This window comes from Symphalangus syndactylus, chromosome 22 (assembly GCF_028878055.3).
Source record: "Symphalangus syndactylus isolate Jambi chromosome 22, NHGRI_mSymSyn1-v2.1_pri, whole genome shotgun sequence".
In the NCBI taxonomy this organism is placed as follows: Eukaryota; Metazoa; Chordata; class Mammalia; order Primates; family Hylobatidae; genus Symphalangus; species Symphalangus syndactylus.
In genome coordinates, this window is record NC_072444.2 from 33,881,305 (window position 1) to 33,896,910 (window position 15,606).

General features: G+C 55.8%; 1 protein-coding gene across 1 annotated transcript in view; it reads right to left on the reverse strand.

Moving 5' to 3' along the window:
* Positions 1–6,187: 6,187 nt before the first annotated feature.
* The window catches only part of ACTRT2 (actin related protein T2), a 276,283-nt gene continuing 266,864 nt past the window's right edge, over positions 6,188–15,606 (reverse strand). The window contains exon 2 of the mRNA XM_055261849.2: positions 6,188–7,570. Coding sequence (XP_055117824.1) covers positions 6,271–7,404 — 1,134 coding nt within the window. The 5' untranslated portion in view covers positions 7,405–7,570 and the 3' untranslated portion in view covers positions 6,188–6,270. The remainder of the gene's footprint in view (positions 7,571–15,606) is intronic.

Sequence of the window (15,606 nt, forward strand, 5' to 3'; positions counted from 1 at the left end):
CCACCACTCCGAGTAGGGGCAGCCCCACGGTGCCTCTGGGGCCAAGTGCAGAGCTGCCTGTGAGGCTCCCATCCCTAGGCGGAATTTTGAGGGTTTGAGGGTTGGTCTCCTCCTGTGTGGATTCTTGGCTGCACTCGGCCACTAGGTCCACTAGGACCAGCTGTGGATTCCTGGAAACTTGAGCTGGGCCTTCACCATACCGAGTAGCTCTAGGGCTTAGAAGTGCCAGACTCTGCCCCCGATGGTGTGGCCACTGGAGAAGACAGAGTCATGCCTGTCTTCCTCAGACCCTCCCGCATCCTCTGCCGGGGTCTGTTGGGAGCCTCTTCCCACTGTGCTGCCCACCTCACTCTCAGCCCAGATCATAGAGGGTCCTGCTCTCATAGGAGTTGGCCTGGGCATCAGGCAATGTCTTGCCCTCTGGCTGGAGCCATGCCATATGGGGCAGGTAGCCACTCTCAGGACTGTGCGCCACAGCCCCCCCAGCCTCCTCCTGGTCGAGATGAGTCTGCAGGGGTGTAGGACCCTGGAGCACGAGGTCCTCCAGAAAACATCATTATGGTGGTGCCATTCAGCAAGGGATCATGGCGCCTCCATTGGGGCACAGGCCTCTGGAGCCCCTGGTGGCAGAGGTGCCCTGAGATAGCCTCCCTGATGTCCCAGGAGGTGACCATGCCATGAGGCATGGGGTGCTTGAGTGTGGGGATGCCCTCCTGGCCCAAGCCTCCCCCAGTGTGTCACTTTTTGTGTCTAATCACTGCCGTAGATGGAACTTTCGGGCTCTCGTGGAACCTGCTCCTGAGGGTCCATAATGGAAGCCAGGACTGGAGGTCAGTGGAGGAGATGATGGAGGCAGGGGCACTGAGCATGGGGTAGCCCTGAGCACCCTCCACCTGCAGACAAAGCAGTCACTTCTGAGAGGCCCCCAGGACAAGAGGCAGGAGCTGACAGCTACTGGTCCCCACCAGTGTCACTGCAGGGCCAGTCTCAGGAAGAACCAGGCCTCGTGCTCTCTGGGCTCTGCTCCATGTCCTCTCTTCTGCCAGTGAGTTTTGAACCAGAAACCCCTCCAGCAGAGCCCCCAGATGGCAGCATCCAAATGGCACTTCACAGAAAGATCTTGTTTGGGACCAAAGCAAAGGGCTGGCTGGGGCTCTTGGAGTCCTCTGACAGAGTCTGGGCGTGGGAATACATATGTTCCAAATAGGGAAACAGGCTCAAGTCAGTTCCTGTGGATGCCTGCTAGGCAAGGTCAAACAGTTCAAAGCCAGAGGGAGGCTTCTCTCTCCTCCTCCAGGGCTTAGCCCAGCCCATTCCCTGGCCTTGGCCCTTCACTTTGGACACCTCCAGGCTGAAGCAGGGTCAAGCCTGAGATGCAAAGGCTGACCTCACAGCTCCTCCCAATTCTCCTCCCTCACTAGCAGCAGCCTTGTCTGCTTGACACACTCTGGACCTTCCACCCCTCTCAAGGAAGCCACAGTTAAAAGACAGCTGGGTTACAATGCTCTTTCTAGAAACTCTATCAGGGCCTTGGGGGACTGCTTACCATCTATTCACTGCAGTGCCCCAGGAAGAACATAGTTCTGAAGAACTAGAGGTCAGAAAACCACCATCACTATTTTCACCACCATCATCACCACAGTCATCTTGGTTGTGGTCATCATCACCATCATTACCACCATCATCATCATTACTATTGTCACCATCACTGTCACCAGCACCATCAACACCACCACCATCATCATCATCACTACCATCATCACCACCACCATCCTCACCATCACCATGATCACCACTACCATCATGTTATTACCATCACCATCACCATCACCATCATCATCATCACCATCACCATCACCATCATCATCACCACCATCACCATCACCATCATCATCACCATCACCATCACCGTCATCATCATCACCATCATCACCATCACCATCATCATCACCATCATCACCATCACCATCATCATCACCACCATCACCATCACCATCACCATCATCATCACCATCACTGTCATCACCATCACCATCACCACCATCACCATCAACACCATCACCATCATCACTGTCATCACCACCATCACCATCATCATCATCACCATCATCACCACCATCACTGTCATCATCACCATCACCATCATCATCATCATCATCATCACCACCACCACCATCATCATCATCACCATCATCATCACCACCACCATCAGTGTCATCATCACCACCATCACCACCACCATCACCATCATCATCACCATCATCATCATCACCATCATCATCACCACCACCATCACCGTCATCACCACCATCACCATCACCATCATCATCACCATCACTGTCATCACCACCACCATCACCATCATCATCATCACCATCATCATCATCACCATCACTGTCATCATCACCACCATCACCATCACCATCAACACCATCACCACCATCATCATCACCATCATCACCACCATCACCATCATCATCATCACCACCATCACCATCACCATCACCACCATCACCATCAACACCATCACCATCATCATCATCATCACTGCCACCATCACTGCCACCATCTTCCCCATCATGATGATCATCACCACTATGTTATCACCATCATCATCACTATCATTACCATCATCATCACCACCATCATCACCATCATCATCATCACTATCATTATCATTATTGTCACCAGCACCATCACCACCATCACCATCCTCACCGTCATCATGATCACCACCACCATGTCATTACCATAATCGCCATCACCATTATCACCACCATCATTATCGTTATTATCACCATCACCATCATTGGCACCATCATCACAACCACCATCATCACCATCATCATCACCATCATTATCATCACCATCATCATCCTCACCATCATCATGATCATCACCACCATGGCATTACCATCATCACCATCATTATCATTACTATCATCATCACCACCATCTTCATAATCACCACCATCATCATCATCACCACCATCATTATCACCATTACCATCATCACCACCATCATTATTGTCATCATCACCATCATCACCATCACCATCATCACCACCACCACCATCATCATCACCATTACCGTCATCACCACAACCATCCTCACAATCATCATGATCACACCACCATGTCATTACCATCATCACCATCACCATCATCTTCCTTACCATCATCGCCACCATCACCATTACCACCACCACCACCATCATTGCCATCATCACCACAACTATCACATTCCTACCACCATAGCAATAGCAGCAGTGGCAGAAGCCATCATAAGAAGAGAAGCAGGTGTCTTGAATAGAAAAAGGGAGTTTTCTTTTAGTTCTATTTTATTTGTGGTGTAGTTTAGTAACATGGGGATTATCTGGAGTGGAGAAGGCTCTAGAAGGAGTATACAAAGGAGAAAGAACCGTGGTCTGGGACTGTGGGCTGAGCTCTGCTCTCAACTCCCTGTGTGGCCTTGGAAAGTCACAGCTTCTGAGCCTTGACATTCTCACCTGTAGACTGGAGTGACCCTGACAGGAAGGGCTTTGATGGTGGAGGCCAGGAGCCCTCACTACATTTCCTTGTAACTTTCAGGTACCATAGAAAGAAACAAAAACCTCATTCAAGGGCCCCATTCCTCCCAGGGGCCCTTAAAAGGCTGGATGTAACACAGCAAACACACATAGAAAGACTGGGGGGTGGAAGGCGGGCAGGCCACCCAGGGACCTCGGGACTGGGGCTCCCAGGCTTTCTGACTGTCTCCCACACGTATCTTACGGGGTGCTCAGAAGCCTCTGACCCAAATCTCCAACAGGCACAGACACAAAAAGCTCCCAGAAAAGACTGTTCCCCCTGGGAACAGGGTGACCCAGCAGAATAGCTTTTTGGAAATACCTTCCTTACTCCAGCCCAACACCAATGAAAACACCACACCCCACCTTTGGGTTTCAGTGGGAAAGTGGGGAATTGATCTAACACCCTACCCCCACCTCACTCCCACCCCATCCCACCCCCACATTACCCCCACACCTCACCTCACTCCATCCCCTTCCCTCCCCATCTCACCCCCATCCTATCCCCACCTCCCTCCACCCCCCCACCCCACCCCACCACCCCCAGCAGCAGCAGTGAGGCTGAGCCAGGTGGTGTGAGCCAGTCTCATCGCCACCACTTCAGCCTGACCTTTAGGGTCAGTGGGCTCCCTGTGGGGAGGTGAACCCCCAGCATTCACAAGGTGGGAAAAGGTGATGGGATAAGCCCAAAGAAATCCACCCCAAGACGCATCAAAATTAAAGTTCTGAAATCTAGAAACAGTGAAAACATTGAAGCAGCCACAGAGACCCAACCCGTGACCTGGGGAGCCCAGCGAGTAACAGAAGATGCCTGATCTGAAACCAGGCGCTGGGGAGCCTGAGAGCTGAAAGGAAACGGTGACCTGCAGATTCCACTGCAGTGGACACAGCCTTCAGGGATGAGGGAGAAATTAAGTCACCTCAGTTGAAGGAAGGCAAAGATTCTGTTGCCAGTGTCCTATCCTTGCAGAATGGCTGCAGGAAGCTCTCTAAACACAGGAGGAATAACAGCAAAATGAGTCTGGGGTTCACACAGGACAAAAGAACACCAGATTGGGTAAAAACAGGGGTCAATAGATTCGACTTGACGAGCTTCTTAAATCATATTTGATGGTTGAAGGAAAAATCTCAGCCCCCTCTGATGTTGCATTCAGTGCACGCACAGCAGACAAGACAACTGTGTTTTAGAGGTGAGGGGGGAAGGGTCCCAGACAGAAGAAGGTTTCACGTTTCCCTCTAATGGTACCATGTCAATGCCTGTAGCTTGTGACATCATATACATCCCGGCATATACGGCGTAATGCCCAGGGTGACCACTAAGAAACCTACAAAAACAAGGTACTCTAAACACGCTAAATAAATCAAGACACAATCCTGAAACATGTTCCGGTAACCCAGAGGGAGGTAAGAAAAGAGAAATAGGAATGAGAAGCAGAAGACATAGCAGAGAGTGATCAGATGGCAGACTTGAGATTCCACATATTGATGAGTTACCAGGTAAATGGACTAAATACACCAATTGAAAGGCAGAGATTGGTAGGGTGGATAAGAAAATGACCCAGCTATACGCTGTCTTCAGACCAGCCCCATTCTCACTTCCAACACAGCATAGTCAGTTGAAAGTGAAATGGTGGGAAAAGATACACCTTGTAAAGATTGAAAGACACACGCATTTCAGGTAAACGAGTTTATTTCATTCAGGCTAAATTTCCTGAGTCTTTTTTTCTCCTTTCTTCTTTCCACCTGCATCGCCTCTCCCTCCCTCTTCCCTTGGTGACATGCTGGAACCCACAGTGTGTGCACTTGGTAACCACATAGAACACAGGCATGGGTCCATACAAAGCAGCGGACATAGGCAAAGACGTGGGGAAGGGGCGCTGTTTTCTTTTCCAAAAAACCAAGGGAAGGACCATTGCATAAAGAGTTATCTGTATTTTCCACTTCTCTCCCAATAATATTTTGGGTTAATTCCACCACATCAATGTGGAAAAATTCCCTCCATGCATAATTTACTCAACCGTTAACGTTGGTGATGGCCATTAACTTTGTTTCCAGCATTCTGCCCCCAAACAACGATGCTATAAACATCCTTGAAAGTAAAAATAAACAGAAGAATCACACTCACTAAGCAGAAGTGTTGATTCTTTGTACTTCCTTCGGGAGGAGGACCCCTGAGTTTAGAGGGCCCTAAACAAATGGTGACTTCTGTTCCTGTCTGTTCCTATCTGCTGAGAGCGACAGCTCCACCCTGTTCAGCTGCCCGGCCTCCCACGAGCAGAGCACCGGCCCTGGCATGCTAGGTAAGGGCCCACACAGGGAGGGGTTTCTGGCTGAGCCATCAGAACCAGGTGCACCCGCTAGTCCCCACCCTCCCTGCCGACTCTCTCGGCCCACCTAAGATCCTTGTTTAGAATGCAGACTCTAGCGCCCTACTCACCTGAGGCCCAGGGCCCTACTTTCACACAAACTGCAGATGGACACAGCCTGGCCTCAGCCCAGGCTTTCTTGCGAGGAAGTGAAGGGGAGCGGGTGTGGACCAAGACACTTCACAGATGCACCGTCAGGGCCAGAAATGACTCTGCCACCCCAAGAAGGAACTGAGCTGAGGTGGCCAGGTGTTCCGGCATTTGTCCTTTATTGAACATCCTCCCAAAGCTGGGGCTAGGGTTCACCCCACACGGTACCCCACAAGAAGCGGCCTTCAGAAGCATCTTCTCTGCACCACGGAGCTCCCAAACTCCTTGAAGTCTGCGGCGGTGACCCACATCTGCTTGAAGCTACTCAGAGAGGTGACGATGGAGGCTCCAATCCAGGTGGAGAACCACCGGTCGGGGGGAGCCGTGACCTTGATGAGGGTGTCCTTGGAGGCCAGCTGCTCCAGCTCCTTGAGAAGCCGGTCATCCAGCCCGTGGAACAGGGTAGTGCCGCCCGACAGCACGATCTCCCCAGAGAGGATCTTCTGGATGTCAGCATCACACTTGGTGATGCTGCTGGAGACCATATTCGAGAGCCCAGGACTCTGGCTGCCCAGCTGCTGGGGCGCGAACAGGGCCTCGGGCGCCTGGTGCAGCGGGTCCCCGAGGCTGATGATGTTCCCATCAGGCAGCTTGTACTCCCTCAGGACCTCCTCCGGCCTCCGGGAAAGCTCCTTCTCGGGCTCCAAGGCCACGTAGCACAGCTTCTTTTTGATGTCGTCCACGAGACCCTTGTCCAGCTCGCAGGGGAAGGTGTGGCCGCTGGCCAGGAGCAGCTGCATGAGGAGCTCCGTGATGTCCCTGCCCGCCACGTGGAGCTTGGTGACTGCGTGGGGCAGGGAGTAACCCTCGAAGATGGGGACAGTGCAGGTGACCCCATCCCCGCTGTCCACCACCAGGCCTGTGACGCAGGCCGAGGCGTAGAGAGCCAGCACCGCCTGGTCCGACAGGTAGAAAGCGGGCACGCCGAAGCTCTCAAACATGACTTCCGCCATCTTTTCGCGGTTCTCCCTGGGGTTCAGGGAGGGCTCTGTCGCGAGCAGGGGCTGGTTGCTGGGTTTCACGCCCAGCTCCCACTCAAAGAGATGCTTCCAGAGTCTCTCCATGTCATCCCACCCTGTGATTAGGCCACGCTCGATGGGGGAGTACAGCTGCAGGGCCTCCTGCTTGTACAGGGCCTCCTCCCCAACAAAGTACTTCTTCTGGTTGGCCCCTGCTGAGGGTGCCTGGAATTTCAGGTGCCCCACGATGGAGCTGACAATGTGCCTGGGTCCAAACTCCCCAGACAGGCCCGCCTTGCAGAGCCCCGAGCCATTGTCAAAAATCACAGCCGGGGAGTCTAAAGTGTGCGGATTAAACATGCCCACAGCCTTCCCTTCTCAGCCTCATCAAAATAAAGATCAGCCCTCCAGGGCTACTTTGTGATGCAATAGGGGATCCCGCAGCTCTTCCCACGGCTCCCGGGGTGTCTCAAGGCAGGGCTACCACCGCGCCCTCAGCCGCAGGTCTGCTCTCCCTTCAGGTGGCCTGGGCCTGCTGAGGCCTCTTCCAGGGGGTTGTCTCTTAGGTAACAATCCAGCCAAGGCAACGATTGTCCTGAGCCTCAGGGGCCCTGGGGGCGGGGCTCTGAGTCCCCCATCCCCCACAGGGTGAGGTGCTCAAGAGAGAGAGGCAAGTGCATCCTAGGGCAGTGCTGGACAAGCCTGTGGACTGAGGCAGAGTGGAGAGAAGCAGCCCAGCCTGGGTGCACCCTAGAAAACCAGCTTCTCTGGCCCCTGAGCTGCAGCCTCTGGGGTGACAACACTTCCCTTTGCTAAGGGGGAGAAGCAAGCACCAGGTTGGAGGGGTGTTGTAAGCAGTTCTGTCCCAAAAGACACAGAATGTGCTTTTGAATAGTGATTCCTCCAGGAAGCTCTCAGGGATTTCTCCTCCCTCCATCCCGTTAGTCTTGGCTATCTGTCCCACTGGGTAGACCCTATTCAAAGCCCTCTGGGCTGCTGGCCCTTTTCCAGGAATACATCTCTGCTCTGGCTTGAGGCCAGGACCCCTCATTCCTCTCTGCAGACTCTGAAGTGCCGGCACACAACAAAGTCGAGCAGCCATAGAGTTGGGAACCCCAACAGCCCTGAAGATATGGCCCGCTGGTTTCATATGGGCTGCCTGGATTGCAGCCTGTGACACCTCTCTGTGTCTACGAGCTGCCACACAATCAGGTCACAACCACAGAGCAATGCTCAGAGATGACCAGGCTGTTAAGGGTCAAGGCCTGAGCATGACCAGGAAGGAGGCACTAGGCCAGGCCAAGGGCACCAGCTCCGGACTATCAGAGGACCCACAACAGTGCACGCCCGGCACTCAGACCCCAGCTTGGTCTTCCGCTTAGGGAGAAAGTGCGAGGGGATCCAATCTGGGAACCAGCTTCACTTTTTTCCTAAGGAGGTTGGAGGTGGCCTTGGAGAATATGAGGTTTATTCTCCCTCTCCTGTCATATCCACAATCATGCTCCAGCCCAGCTTGGTCCACCAGAGTTCTCCCAGAGGACGCCTCCCGGGGTCACTCCCCTTCTGGAGCCCCTCAGCTCCTGCTGGTGGTCCCCTGTGTGTGTCCTGCCTGCCCTGCTGACCCAGCAGCAGGCATTAATCCAATGGTGGTGTAGACACATGTTGTAGATGGGCAGTCTAGACACGTGGTACAGATATGTGGTGTACACACAAGGTACAGACACGTATGGATGTGCCGTATAGACGCATGGGGTAGATGGGTGGTGTAGACACGCATTGTACACTCGTTGTTGATGTGTGTGCAGACGTGTCTTGCTGACACATGGCTTTGTGGGCACCACTAATCCCTGGGTGGGAGTCAACAAAAACTTGATTATTGAAGGATTTTCCTAGAGGGCACCCCCCCCAGAGGGAAACTGAGTCAAACGCGTGCCAGGGCGGCTGTGGCTTTTAAATCTCCATTTCTCTGGAAACGATGGCAGCCACCACACAGCTTGCTTGCAGTTGTCTCAGAGACCCCGGGCTCCCTGAGGCTGTAGGTGTGGATGGAGGCACTGACCCATGGGCATGGCCTGGGGCCCTGAGGCCTCCTTCAAAACCTGCTGACCCAGGCCCTGGAGCTCCTCCCTGCCCACATCAAGGTCACCCCACAGGTCCTGCTGAGGGTCACCTGAGGCCTGTGCTAGGGGACGGGAAGAGTGTCCTGGGGCAGGGGCAGGCACCATCCTCACCCTGTTCCTGTTCGATAGTGGGCAGGGGCAGAGGGGGCCCCCCTGGAAGGCCATCTTCCAGGCAGGTCCCAGGCTGCGAGGTGAGTCATCCTCCAATGCCTTACTGGCTGTCCTGTGCAGCCACACTCACAACAGAAGGACCACCCCGCACGGGAAGGGTTCCCTCCTCGCTGAACTGGGAGACCACAGGCGCCAGTCCTGGGAGATACAAGTGGGCCCATCCCTGCTGACCTGCACAGCCTGGGGTCCTGGCAGAGGCGTGGCTTTCCACAAGGCTGGCCCTTTGAAGCCCTGGGACAGGATCTGGGAGGCTGTCTCCTGGCTCTGCAGAGGGGCAAGGTCCCTCTCAGTCACATGCCCTGCTGAGCACTGGCTCAACATCAGCCGATGCTACCAGAGATGGGCCCAGATGGGCACCAGGTTTACCCAGGAGGGCGAGAGAGTGCCGCTCAGGGATGGGACGTGCCCCCCCGGCTGAGCCCTCTCTGCCCACAGCCCCCAGCTAAGCCCTCTTTACCTTGTAGAGATGGCCTCGGCCTGGGAAGGGCTCCCAAGGCTGGGACGACTGAGCCTGCTGTGTTGTCTCCCAGACCCCGGCTCTGCACAGCCCAGATCCACCACCAACTGCGGGGATTGCTAAGGTTTCGAGTCTCACGTTTCGGGGAGAGCGTTCCCTGGCTGGCTGCTGCGCCTTGGGGTTCCAGCTGCAGCCGTCACAGAGGGTCCGCATCCTTGGTTCTCAGGTGTGGCTGGAAGTGCCTCAGTGTTGCCCAACACTCGGGGCTGAGCTGAGAGGAACATGCTCCAATGCTTTCTAGATTTTGGCTCTGCCGGTGGCCACAGTGGGAGGCAGTGACAGTGCTGGTGGGGAGGGCTCTTGGGTCAGGCACACACCCACGTTGAGGTGGCCCCGGGCGGGCTAGGGTCTTGGGCATTTGCAGGTAGGACAGAGGAGGAGGCAGACGCCGCTAAGCCTGGGCTGCTGAGCTCCTGGTGGGGTGTTGTGGGGCTTCTGAGGTTCCTCCGTCCCCTGTTGCTGTCACAAGGCACAGTCACAGCATCCCGGGCACAGCCTCTTACCCTTGTGCACGTCCTGCAAAAACACACAGGCCCCGGTCCCCACCCTCCCCGGCCCGGCTGCTTCCCCAGCCCCCACATTAGGTCTGGGACTTTCCACCTGTTTCCAGCTCTTCTCGGTCCCTCCATGACCCCTGCAAGTCCCTGTTTTGGAGAAGACAAGGGCATACCCCCAAGTACACAGCTGGGAAAGCTGGGGCACAGTGGCCCTGGGCTGGGTCCTTTTTTCCCTAAATGTTTTCACTCTCCCTGCTGAGCCTGGGAGAAGTGGTGCCCTTGGCCTTGGGTCTGGTGCCCTGACCCATCCTGGTAACTCAAGAGAGTCGTGGCCAGGATGCCACATGCCTGACAGAGCAGGCCCTTCGAAGCCCACCACATTGCTGTTTGTCTATTTGGGAGAAGCAATTCGCAGGCAGGGTGGTCTTGCCCTAGTTACCATCGGGATGCTTGGACACCCGGGGCGACGCTGGCTCCATCACTGTCATATCTGGGTTTGCTGTTGGAGCCGAGAACCTCAGGGGCAAGGCCCGGCTCAGGGCCCGGCCGCCGGCTCGGCAGATGCTTCTGTCCTGGCTGCTCAGTGTTTCACTGAAGAATTGTCTGCCTTGTGGGCAGAGCCAGAAGAAGCAGGAAGGACCCTGAAGACCCCACCACCAAGTAGGCCTGTCCGCTGTCTGGGGCTGGCACCACATGGCCACTGAGAAGATCCAGTGGGTTTATGAGCCACAAACTACGTGACATTCTACTGGTTTCCAGCTGTCCCCAGGGCAGAAGTTCCTCCCTGCGGTTCTCGGTTCTCAGGTGCCTGGGAACCTCGGCCTCCTCCCGTCAGTGGTGGGAGACGCCGTGCTCACCGTCCATGAGGAAACACCTTCGACCCTCTGACTACTTGTGTCTGCACCTCCTGGAGGTGCCCGTGTGAGACCCACAGTGGTCCCTGTCACCTGGGGGGATTTGATGTCCAACTGGACAGAAACCCCAGTGGCTGAGCGGACTTGGAGCTCATGGGGAGCGCTGGTGGCGAAGGCTGTTATTAACACAAGGACGTCCTCCTTTCCCTGCTCCAATTAGGGGCCACAGTTCCGCCTTGGCCCACCCCCACCCGTGCTGACCAAGCCTCATAAATCACTTGAACAAGTTTATGGGTGAGCTGGCCGTACCGCCAACCCCCTCCGGGGCAGGGCTCACCCTGAGATGATTCTGGGGTCATCATTTCGTCCTACACAGAAAGCCTCATTTTTCCTTCTGCTGGAGGAGTCGCGCCTAGCACAGCCCCCTCCCACTCCCCCAGCACCCCCCACCCACCTCCCATCCCCGGGTATGGGCCCTGAGACTGCAGCTGGAGGTGGATGGATGTGGGTGTCCCCAGGAAGCTGTCAGGCATTTGAGCTTGGAGTGGGCAGCCCTGTATCTGCTGGGCACCCCCTGCCCCCACCAGCCTGGCTCAGGGTGCCTGGGTCACCCAAAACCTGGGCAAGGGGCCTCTCTGTCGGCCCCATTGTCCCTGGTTCCATCTGTCACTGGTGGACAGAGCCTCAGCCAATTATTGACCAGTGGACTGGGCTCATTAGTGCCGGCCCACATATGGTGGCCAGATCCCTCTTGCTGAGGGTTCCATGCCAGTGTCAGTGGTGAAGGAACAGGGTGACTCTTAGATGGCAGGAGGCGCACTGTCCTCAAAAGAGTGAGGAGGGTGTGGGGAGCACGGGGCCCACAAGCGGCCACAGGAGGATCCAGTATGGCTGCTCCTCCACCTCTCTACCCATCACCCCAGAAGGGCCCAAGCCCCAGCATTCTCCCCCACAGCTCAGCCCTTGTGAGTCCCTAAGATGGAATCCGAGTCCCCTCCATCCAACTACCCACGCATCCACCCACCCAGTATCCATCTTTCCAGCCATACTTCATGTATCCAGCCTTCCTCCCTCCCCTGGCTCCCCACTTCCCCCCTCCCTCCCTCCCACCTCCCTCCCTCTCCTCCTCACTTTCCCTTCCTCCCTTCTCCCTCCCTCCTCCCTCCTTACCTTCCTCCTTCCCTTCCTCTCTCCTTCCTTCCTTCCTCCTTCCTTTCCTCTCTCCTCCCTCCCTCCATCTCTTCTTTCCTTCCGTGGTGCCCAGAGCCTCAACCAATTAGTGGCCAGCAGGGGTGGCCTCAGGGGAGTGGCGGCTCCAGCTTCCCTGGCCAGGGGATGAGCCCCACCTAGGCACACAATGGCTGCAGAGGCGGCCTCTCACCTGGGACAGGTGTGGCAGGAGCCTGAGATGGAGGTTTGGGAATATTGGGTTCTGGATGCTAAAAAGACAAGGGCCCTCCCTGCAGCAGCTTCCAGGGCTCTGTGACTTGCTCCCCACTGCAGGCTGGGCTAGAAAACGCAGACCCCAGGACTGTCTCCCTTGTGGGGTGTCGAGTAGGTGCCACCCATGAGGGTGGGCTAAGCCCTGGGGCCCAAGACCACATCTCAGTGGCATCATCCACATGCAGCCAGATGCTGGTGGACTGCTCCGTGTGGTGCCCAGAGATGGGCTGCTGCCATTGAGGGCATTCTCACAAAATCACACAGCCTGGGGACTTCGGCAGCAGCCGCTGACCTCTCAGGGTTCTGAGCCTGGGAGTCTGAGATCAGGCCCAGCACCTCAGGGTCTGTGAGGGTCATCTCTGACTGTGTCCTCAGTGGCAGACAGGGAAGGGGCTCTGGTCTCATTCTCTACTCACAAGGACCCTAATCACCTCCCAAAGGCCCCATCTCCTGACCCCACCACGCTGGGTGTTAAACGGCTTCACAGAGGACTCTGCAGGGGAACATTCAGTCCACATGGGACCGGCCCTCTTCAGCTCTCCGTGCAGGGTCCTGGAGTGAGGCTCATGGGCAAGGTCACCGAGGCCCGAGTGCCAGTGCAGCCCCAAAGCGCTCACGAGCATGCACATCCTCAGGTGAGCTCTGCTCAGTCATCAGCATTATGAGTACTCTTGTTATTTTCCAATGCAGGGGCTCGGCGCTTCCCCTGGCCGGGACTCAGTGCCTCACTGCAGGGCGGGGGGAGCATCCAACCCTGGAGTAGGGGAGGAGGAGAGTGAGCCCAGACACTGCAAAGCTACCAGGCATCCCTGCCCCAGAGGAACACAGGCAGGAGGGTGGTGGGAGGACCAGGCTGCAAGGACCCTAAGTCTGGAGGCTGGGCAGTGTCTTTGCTCACCTGCCAGGGACAGGGTGGCGTCAGCGCACAGGGCAGCCTCACTCCTCCGGACTTGGAAATATTTTGCTCTGTGCACGCATGTGCTGGGGGGTATGGGAGCCAGGCCCCTCCTGTGTCCCATCCACAGCAGGTGAGGCTGGAGCAGGCTTGAGGCTGGCCGGGCAAGGCCACAGGCATACGGGGGCTGAGGGATGAGAACAGACTGCCCACGCCCATCTCCTTCCAGAGAGCACTGCTCGCATTCGTATTAAGACTTTCAAGGGGAACTGGGCTTTGACCTGGAGCATTGGCACTGAGCATGGTGTGAGGTGCTGGGAAGCCCCTTCCCGGCCCCGCTTGCTGCTCCAGTGTCACTGTGGTTAACCTGGGTCAGGCGCATCCCCAATGTGTCCCTGCCCCTCCTCCTCGGAGCGAGCATGTGGAGCAAGTGCTGCTCTTCCGAACGGCTGCCCAGTGACTGTTGTCTGCTTTGCCCACTTTATTAGACCAACCCCTGTTGAGGTATTTCCATTTAATAATTGTTCAATTGTTGAAGTTTTCTGTTTTTTCTTTTTTCTGTTACAAAAGAAGCGCCATCAATTGCATTGCACGCCCACCTGCATGCGCTTGCTGTGTACTTTGGGGCTGCACCTGAACTCAGGGCTGGTCCATGCAGGGATGCATGTGCTCACAATGTGGACAGAAACTGGCAGAAAAATGCTTCCCAGCTTCCTCCTTCCCCTTCCCAGGGTCCAACACCCCATATGTGAAGAACCATGGGACAATTCCTCAAAGGGTCGCTTTCCTCCCAAGGTCTTCTAAAATCTCGACGGCTAATGGAAGGGTGGATTCTGGCAGCCGATGCACCCATGTCCTGGGGCTGCTGGAAGCACGTGCTGCAAACTCAGCAGTGGAAACCACAGAAATTCATCCTCCCGCGGTTCTGGAGACCGGAAGTCCAACATCAGGGTGTGGATGGGGCCGCCAGCCTCTGAGGGCACTGGGGAGGCCCCTGCTCCAGCCCCAGCTCCTGGTGTCTGGGGCTCCTGGGCTGTGGTGGCATCACTCTAGTCGGCCTTGTCTATGCCTCTGCATCTGGGTTCCCCTTCTCCCAAAGACACCAGTCCTTTTGGGTTAGGGCCCACCTCAATGACCTCATCTTGCCTTGATCATCTGCAAAGACCCTATTTCGTCCTATTCCTAGGTACTAGGGGCTAGGATGTGAATACATGCATTTCAGAGGGGGCCGGAGTTCAGCAGGTGCCGCCTGCCCACTGGGAACTGGCTGTGTTTGTGCACAGCGAGCAGCGGAGCTCCCCGCCTTGGGGATCCAGGTGACAGCATAGCACCCAGTGAGAGGCAGGAGCCTGGTGGGCATTTCAGGAGAGGCTGCTGCATGAGGAGCAGAGAAGGAGGGGCCGTGGCCCTCTCCAGCCACGCTGGGAGTTACTCTCCAGTCCTGTCCGGCCAGGTAGGGAGTTATTCCATGCTTCAGCAGCTTAAGACAAGTGTTTCTCATCTCACATTTCTGAGGGCCAGGAAATCTGGGTACAGCTTGTGTGGGTGCCTTTGGATCTCAGGTCCTGATGAGGCCGCAGCTGAGCTGTGGGCAGGGGCTGCCGTCTCATCTGAAGGTTCAGTGGGGAGTGAGAGGGGAGTTTGGCCTCCAAGCTCTCATCTAGCCATTGTCCGGCCTTGGTCCCTTGCCACATGGACCTCTCCAGGTAGCTTCACACATGGCATCGGCTTCCCTTGGGGGGGACCAAACCGAGAGAGACAGAGACAGAGAGAGAGAGACACAGAAACAGAGAGAGGCGGAGGGGGTGAGAGACAGAGACAGAGAGAGACACAGAGACAGAGGAGAATGGAGAAAGAGACAGAGACAGGGAGAGAGACACAGAGAGGAGGAGAGGGTGAGAGACAGAGACAGAGAGAGACACAGAGACAGAGGAGAACAGAGAAAGAGACAGAGACAGCAAAGGAGACAGAGACAGAGAGACAGGGAGGAAGAGGAAAACAGAGAGACAGGGAGGAAGAGGAAAACAGAGAGACAGGGAGGAAGAGGAAAACAGAGAGCCAGAGC